Source organism: Ambystoma mexicanum, chromosome 2p (assembly GCF_040938575.1).
Source record: "Ambystoma mexicanum isolate Mex_15411 chromosome 2p, UKY_AmexF1_1, whole genome shotgun sequence".
NCBI classification, from domain to species: Eukaryota; Metazoa; Chordata; class Amphibia; order Caudata; family Ambystomatidae; genus Ambystoma; species Ambystoma mexicanum.
In genome coordinates, this window is record NC_090923.1 from 50494897 (window position 1) to 50503665 (window position 8769).

At 48.1% G+C, this 8769-nt stretch overlaps 1 protein-coding gene across 5 annotated transcripts in view; it reads left to right on the top strand.

The window, feature by feature from the left end:
- The window catches only part of PLXNB1 (plexin B1), an 830120-nt gene extending 823510 nt beyond the window's left edge, over nucleotides 1–6610 (top strand). For all 5 annotated transcript variants that reach the window (XM_069643229.1, XM_069643227.1, XM_069643226.1 and 2 more), the window contains one exon: nucleotides 32–6610. In XM_069643229.1, the coding sequence (XP_069499330.1) occupies nucleotides 32–136 (105 nt within the window). In that variant the 3' untranslated portion in view covers nucleotides 137–6610. The remainder of the gene's footprint in view (nucleotides 1–31) is intronic.
- Nucleotides 6611–8769: the final 2159 nt, after the last annotated feature.

Below are 8769 nucleotides of genomic sequence, written 5' to 3' on the forward strand. Positions count from 1 at the left end.
ATGTGACTTTTCTTTCCTTATCTAATTACAGATCATAACAGCACTTGAAGAAGATCCAGCGGCGCAGAAGATGCAGCTGGGCTACCGACTGCAGCAGATTGCGGCTGCTGTAGAGAACAAAGTCACTGATTTGTGACGAGGAAAAAGCTCAATTTTTTGGGCTGCATAAAAAAAAAAGGACAGATGGCCAGTGCTCTCAGATTAGCAGGAAGCCTGGAGCCTCACTGACGAGCCGTAGCAAGTTGACTGTTCAATTGAGCTTTAATGCGGAGGATCTTTGGGCCATTTTCTTGCTATAAACTGGGCACCATAAGACTTTGGTGATGACGGCGCCCAACCACAGAGAAACCGATGTGTATCTGGTTGGCAGGTTTTTATAAAACCACACACACTGTGCTGTGTTTTGAGAAGCAGACTGAATAGAAACACTATGGAACTTTGTGAAAGGAGGCAGCCAGCAGACTGCAACTGTTTCCCTTCAGTTTTAGAGAATATATATATATTTTTTTACAGTTTCTGTTTTCTTTTTTAAAACGATGAACTTTGCTAAAGGAGTTTTTATTTCCATCTGCACACCGCTGGACCAAGCTGATCCCAGGGCTGAGTTGTGAGCAAGCGGCTTCTTTCTGTGGGTGTTTTTACAGATGTGCCAAGTATCTCATCATTTGTGTGAAGTACAGGCTCAATGGGGGAGCTGCTGACTTTGGGCTTGACATTGGGCTTCTATATGGTTTGTGCTCTCTTTATTTGGAGATGGTACAAGGGGGTACCCAGGACATTGCTGATACTACATGGCTAGTCTTGGCTAACCTTGAACCATTATCTGGTGTTTTGTGGGTTCTGTTCAAGGCAAGTAGCAGAACTCACTTTGCTTGGCTAGCCATGTAAGCACGCCATCAACAGAGGGCCAATATGTCTTCTTTCCCAAGATCAGGTCCATGGAGTGCTATCGAGAGTAGATGGAGGTCGGCTGACCCATACAGCCATTCGGCTCTTTCCAGACATTCCAATGCCTCTGAATGATTGAGATGGCGTCGGGTGGCACATGTGCCATGCCACTACATTGTGGAAGGTTGACAGGGCTAAGGGCTAATCCAGAGTCCGATATACGACGTGTGACGCCGCTTTAGCTGTACCAGCCTTTGAGACTCCGTCGCTGTTAGTCCGGTGCTTCCTTATCCGTGACTTACTACACCCAAGCCCCACTGGTTTTGTAGAGCCCCCCCTTACTAGAAGTGTTGCAGTTCCCACATCTGCAGGAGGGACTCTTAGTGCCCGGATAGTCTGATCCTTGCAAATCAAACACTATCTTGAGAAAGGAGTTTGCGGTCTTCCTACTGATTCTGCCCTTGCTCATTGAAGTCCGTGGGAGTTGGCTAAGCACTTTCCATACACTGCAGCTGGTTTAAGTGACTGGAGGGGGGAGGCCTGTACACACCACACCAACATGCCAGAATTGTCTTGTGGTCTCTTAAATGATCTAAATCTTTATTTTAAATGTACATTTTTTTGGGGGGCGAAATAGATTTACTTAAAAAAGGCATACTCTGGTAAAGTAATTACAAGTTTGGACCTTGAGTTGTAATAGATTAACAGAAGATTAAGCATCCGGCTAAATGATTGTTTGCAAGCCTTGGTGGTCTAGTGGCTTAGGGAGCTCATTCCATTTTCTCTGTAGTCCCCCACTTTTCAGACCCCGACCCCCACCCTTAAACCACGTGCCCCAGGTGAAGTTGGCGAAGTTGGGTGAAGGCGGTGGGTGGATCACTGAGCGCCTATTCTGTATGTTCTAACCATGCACTAAATAACTTAGAAGCGTATTTATAATTCCGTCTGTTGGCCTCCATCACCGCTGCGCTCCGGAAACTTCCTGCCTCCTCACACAAGATTGTCCTCTCTACCTAGTGTGCCACAGTAGGGGCAATGTCTTTTTTTTAATGTTATTTTCAGCCCATCCGCTGCTTAGAGTCAGATGTGTAAATAGATTAGGAATGAGAAATGTATTTAAGAACTAAAGAAGGATTGTAATTTATTTTTAAGAAATCATTGGGGCTCCATGTAACTTTGTGTAGGCTTTTCTTAACTACGGCGGGTCATGTACCTGTTTTTTCCCTGTTCTACGCCTATTCTTCTTTCCATGTTATGACTTCTGCTGCTTTCTTTTATATATCTCACAAGTTCCCTCTTTTTTGTTTTCCCCTGCAATGTTCTCTTTCTTACCGCTTTTGCCTTCCTACGTCTATTTTGCTCTTTTGCATTTTTCCCGCTTCCCCGCTTTTGTCTCCTTCCTTTTCAGCTCTTGTGCCTTCCCTCCCTTTTTATTTGACTCCCCACTTTAATTTCCTTTCCGCACCCTTCCCTCCCCTTGCTTGTTTTTCTTTCTCCCTTTTCATACATAACCCTCTACAATACATTCTATTTTCCCCACCCATCTTTTTTTCTAGGTTAAAAAGATTCCCTCACCACCCCAGCAAGGCTGAATTAGATTCTTTAAATCATCAAACAATGGGAGGAATCTTAAAAGAAGTGCAGACCATTCCTGGGATGGGAAACCAGGGCGTGTTGCAGCACCCCTTGGATAGAGGATCATGGGAAATCAGTGCGTGTTGCGGTGTTGCGGTGTTGCAGCACCCCTGGGACGGAGGATTATGGGAAACCAGGGCGTGTTGCGGTGTTGCAGCACCCCTGGGACGGAGGATTATGGGATACCAGGGCGTGTTGCAGCACCCCTGGGACGGAGGATTATGGGAAACCAGGGAGTGTTGCAGCACCCCTGGGACGGAGGATCATGGGAAATCAGTGCGTGTTGCGGTGTTGCAGCACCCCTGGGATGGAGGATCATGGGAAATCAGTGCGTGTTGCGGTGTTGCAGCACCCCTGGGACGGAGGATCATGGGAAATCAGTGCGTGTTGCGGTGTTGCAGCACCCCTGGGACGGAGGATCATGGAAAACCAGGATGTGTTGCAGCACCCCTGGGACAGAGGATCATGGGAAAGCAGGGCGTGTTGCAGCACCCCTGGGACGGAGGATCATGGGAAATCAGTGCGTGTTGCGGTGTTGCAGCACCCCTTGGATAGAGGATCATGGGAAATCAGTGCGTGCTGCGGTGTTGCAGCACCCCTGGGACGGAGGATCATGGAAAACCAGGATGTGTTGCAGCACCCCTGGGACGGAGGATCATGGAAAACCAGGACGTGTTGCAGCACCCCTGGGACAGAGGATCATGGGAAAGCAGGGCGTGTTGCAGCACCCCTGGGACGGAGGATCATGGGATACCAGGGTGTGTTGCAGCACCCCTGGGACAGAGGATCATGGGAAACCAGGATGTGTTGCAGCACCCCTGGGACAGAGGATCATGGGAAATCAGTGCGTGCTGCGGTGTTGCAGCACCCCTGGGACGGAGGATCATGGGAAATCAGTGCGTGTTGCGGTGTTGCAGCACCCCTGGGACGGAGGATTATGGGAAACCAGGGCGTGTTGCAGCACCCCTGGGACGGAGGATCATGGAAAACCAGGATGTGTTGCAGCACCCCTGGGACAGAGGATCATGGGAAACCAGGATGTGTTGCAGCACCCCTGGGACAGAGGATCATGGGAAACCAGGATGTGTTGCAGCACCCCTGGGACGGAGGATCATGGGATACCAGGGCGTGTTGCAGCACCCCTGGGTCGGAGGATCATGGGAAACCAGGGCGTGAAACCAGGGAGTGTTGCAGCATCCCTGTGACGGAGGATTATGGGATACCAGGGCGTGTTGCAGCACCCCTGGGACGGAGGATGATGGGAAACCAGGGCGTGTTGCAGCACCCCTGGGACGGAGGATCATGGAAAACCAGGATGTTTTTGCAGCACCCCTGGGACGGAGGATCATGGGAAACCAGGGCATGAAACCAGGGCGTGTTGCAGCACCCCTGGGACGGAGGATCATGGGAAACCAGGGCGTGTTGCAGCACCCCTGGGATGGAGGATCATGGGAAATCAGTGCGTGTTGCGGTGTTGCAGCACCCCTGGGGCGGAGGATCATGGGAAATCAGTGCATGTTGCAGCACCCCTGGGACGGAGGATCATGGAAAACCAGGACGTGTTGCAGCACCCCTGGGACAGAGGATCATGGGATACCAGGGCGTGTTGCAGCACCCCTGGGACGGAGGATCATGGGAAACCAGGGCGTGTTGCAGCACCCCTGGGACGGAGGTTCATGGGATACCAGGGTGTGTTGCAGCACTCCTGGGACGGAGGATCATGGGAAACCAGGGCGTGTTGCAGCACCCCTGGGACGGAGGATGATGGGAAACCAGGACGTGTTGCAGCACCCCTGGGACAGAGGATCATGGGATACCAGGGCGTGTTGCAGCACCCCTGGGACGGAGGATCATGGGAAACCAGGGCGTGTTGCAGCACCCCTGGGACGGAGGTTCATGGGATACCAGGGTGTGTTGCAGCACTCCTGGGACGGAGGATCATGGGAAACCAGGGCGTGTTGCAGCACCCCTGGGACGGAGGATGATGGGAAACCAGGGAGTGTTGCAGCACCCCTGGGACGGAGGATCATGGGAAACCAGGGTGTGTTGCAGCATCCCTGGGACGGAGGATCATGGGAAACCAGGGCGTGTTGCAGCACCCCTGGGAAGGAGGATCATGGGAAACCAGGGTGTGTTGCTGCACCCCTAGGACGGAGGATAATGGGAAACCAGGGCGTATTGCGAAAACCAGGGCGTGTCGCTGCAGCAGAGCAGCAGAAAGAAGCATGGACTGTGTGTGCCATTGGGTGTGTGTGTGTATGTTCCAGACCTCCCTCGGGAAACTCTAGAACGCACACCTACAGTGCATGGATGTAAGGTGGTGATATCAGTTGAACATCTGGCTGACAGAACTAATCCCTGGAGGACGCCTAAGGGGCCAAAAGCCTGGACCCCACGTATGGCGCCCAATTCATTTGAGGCGATTCATTGCAAGCTGGTGCCCCGAACCCTGCAAAGTCCCACAGTTTCTATAGCACCAACCCATGTGCATCGAAGACTCCTGGCGTTCTGGTGTTCCAACAGTACCATAGAGACCACCGCTTCTGTCCACGTCCTTATCACTCACACAGGCCAGACTAGGGCGTCTCACTAGCACTGAAACATCTGGCTGCCTAAATCAACACTGTGAACCCAGTGCTGACAGGTCTCTACCTGGACAAGGCCCCACCTCTCCATGGACCCCTTTCTCACTCCATCTGCTCCCTAAATTCACCTAAAACTCTTTTCCGCCCTTTAAAACTGTTGTGTTGTCCTCTTGACTCTTTCCCTTTCCTCAGTCTGCTTTCCCCTCTTACTGGTCCCTTTTCTCCAGCTCTTATTTCCTCCCTCTGTCTCTCTTCATCACGGGCGTTATTGTGTTGTTATTTTACATCACAGGGGAACCCTGAGAGTTTGTGAGGACTTCCAGGCTATGGTTGTGCTGTCTTCTAGGCTATCATTGGAGCGTCTTGGCAGTTCCTAGTTATGTTTTAGGCTTACGGGATGTCGTTGGCGATCTCCATTTTATACCATTGTTTACTGCGTACTTCTGGTTTAGGACTGGTGCTTCTCTGGTCTCTTCAGTGAACCACTGTGTTGTAATCATTGTGATTGAGCAATTGTGGTTAGCATTGATGCCAGTGACCATTGATGCCAGGGCACCATTGATGCCCACCAAAGACTAGGGGATCCCTCCAAGAGAGTGAGGCCCTGCAGCCCATTCGTTCTCCATCTCTGGATATCCACTTGTAACCACTTTACATCTCTGCGGCTGCTTGTCACACTCCCTATCTCTGGCTTTATCGCTCTCTTCCTCTTTCGCTCCCATTCTTTCCCGCTCTACCCTCTCTCAATCTCCTTTCCTACTCCTGGGGCCTCACCTTCCCACTGCAGTGTCCTCTCTTGTGATTACTCTTTAGTCTCTCATCTCTTTGAGTCTCTCCCACTTTCATTTGTGCTCACTCTCCCAATTCCTCTCACTCTTCCGTATACTGTTTCTTTCTCTCTCTGCCCACTCTTGCTCTACCTCTTCACCTATCTATCTGCCTCTGTCCTCTCATGTGTGTCTCTCTCTCTCCTGTCTTCTTCTCTTCCTCTCACTTCCTCCTAGTCTGCCTCTTTCTGGATCCCCACTTTCCATGTCTCGCACCCACTCTTCATCCCTCTCCTTAGCTCAATCCTTCTCCCTCCCACTTCTCTAATCTGCCTCCTCTATTTCCTCCAGAATCTGCCTCCTCCGCTTATCTAATGTTCTCTTCCATATCTACTTCACTCTTTCCTCTGTACTTCACCGCTCTCAATCTCTGACCAACCGTCTCTTCTGAAATTGAGTGTTGTCCCTCGAGTGTGATTGACTTTGGAATTCCTAGTTTCCTGAGTGCTTTCTTGATCATCAATTAGAATTTGTGACCACGTTAATATAAAAATAAAACTTGAAAATAAAGCAGAATTTTATGAACTTGTGTGATAACCATTTTTAAACAATGCTCAAGAAGGTGCAGATGTAGCGGTGAGGCAAGGGAAGCTGCTCTCATTGGACTTGTAAATAATTGCATTCTAGGATATAAATGATTTTAATAAAAGCAGGCTACTCAATACATTTTAATAATGTGTAAGTGGTTTCTGGAATGAATGCCTTCATGTTACAGAAACATCACAATAATTATAGTGAGCAAGCCAGGCAAGTAAAGCTGGAGACATGTGACATGTGAGAGCAGACTGGATGTGCCCTGCTGTCATTCTATGCCTTTGCATTCTGTATTTTTATAATCATGCTTATGTTACAGCTTCTGATAATGTGGGGGTGCCTTAACAGCTCAGCTAATAATAATAATAATTTAGCATTCATATAGCGCTATGAACCCTCAGGTATCTGAGTGCTGCTTATTATTGCCCATGTGAAGGATGAAAGGCTGAGTTTGCCCCTGCTGGGATTCGAACCTGCGTCAGCAGGCTCTGCACAGATGTCAAAGCGAGCGCTCTACTCACTGTGCTATCAGACCGGCAAGTAGGTGCTCACCACAGACATGAGGCCAGCCTGTCCAAATCCCAGCACCGTTTATGCGGCACTACATCCTTCGAGGTCGATAGATTGAGTACCTTTAAAAAAAAATGTCAAATCATCTAATAGGTCAGTGCTTAAAAGTGGGAAGAATGTAGCTCGAAGCGCTACATAAAGAGGTGAGATTGTTTATATGAAGTGGTTAGAAAATGTTCCAGATCAAAGGATTTCAAAACGAATGACTACGACGTCCTTTCGACACCCGTTTTTACGACGGGTGTTTTTCCACCGAATTTCTACCGAAAAAAGTGTCTAAATGTTTTGGCGTGGTGGGAAAGGCCTATAGAGGGTTGGTAAATGACAGGGGGCTTGGAGGGCACACACCCAAAAATAGTGTAAAGAAATGTCAATGTTTTTTAAGCAAAGATTTCGCAGAAAAACACCAGTCCTAAAAAAGAAGGGTGTTGATGAAATAACATAGAACCGACTAATGAGACTAGATAAACAAAAGTAACCGCATGCTGTATCTGTCAACAAGATGCAGAAGCTAAATGGAGCATCCTGTCGCCAGAGTTTGAAGAATCTCCGAAGAAAGGATTGGGGACTGCAGTTGTATTCACTAAGAAAATGTATTTCCAAGGTGAGTACATCAGCATACCAACAGTTGAGAAGGGTGTTGAAATGAGCAGATCTGGGATATAACCCCTGTATCTATGGGAGGATGGCCCAGGGGCAACGTGTTTGTCTAGAAGCAAGACAGTGCAAAGCAACACAGGTTCGAAACCCAGGCTCGCTGGTGCCCGGCATTAAGTGAGCTATAACACTTTGAGAGTAATCAACATTTGAAGTGTGTTCTAAAAGAATAATTAATCAACCTCCCACAGTGCCACTTCAAGTAATCGACATTTTAAGATTGTTTTTCCTACCATCGTGTTTGATAGGAAAGATTTCTCTTTTGTCAATTTTCCCTCATAGTTCTATGGACCCCCAAACCTTTTGCTTTTTTTTTTTAACTTGTCCTGACCTTTTGCTCTTTGTTATGGGGAAACTGATCAGTCCTTCACGTTATAAGTACTGGGAAACTGTTTCCGTTTTGTCCTTTTACTTTTTGTAACTTTTTAACATTGCATACCGCATCTTTCAATGCAGTGCAATGGGGATGCTTTGGTATCATCCTAGCTTTTAACACTTGGGATTTTGGGTTACTTATATATGTGCCTAAAGACAAGATGGTGGCAGTTATTGCATTTTTACTATTTTTGCAACCCTTTTACTATAATAGGTGAATTGTGTAGGGGAGGCATGGTATCACAAGTATGACACTGACACAATAGGTACAATTTGTAAAACCTTTATTGAAGTTTCTGGGGTTGGAAAAACTCCTACTTTGCCCTATAACTAAGATGGGAGTAGTTTCGACCATCAAACAATAATAATAATAATTTAGCATTTATATAGCGCTACGAACCCTCAGGTATCTGAGCGCTGCCTATTATTACCCACAGTGTGTGGTGCTCATTTATCAATCTCCGAAGGATGAAAGGCTGAGTTTAGCACTGTCGGGATTCCAACCTGTGTCAGCAGGCTCTGCACAGATGTCAAAGCAAGCGCTCTTCTCCCTGTGCTATCAGACCGGCCAATAAATGAAACAGTCCTAGTGGAGTCTGTCAAATCAAAATGGCCTATGCTTACAAAACCTAATGCCTGCCCTTTCTCTAAAGTAGAAATGTATGTAGAGGAAAAATCAGTGTTCAAAAGAATACATG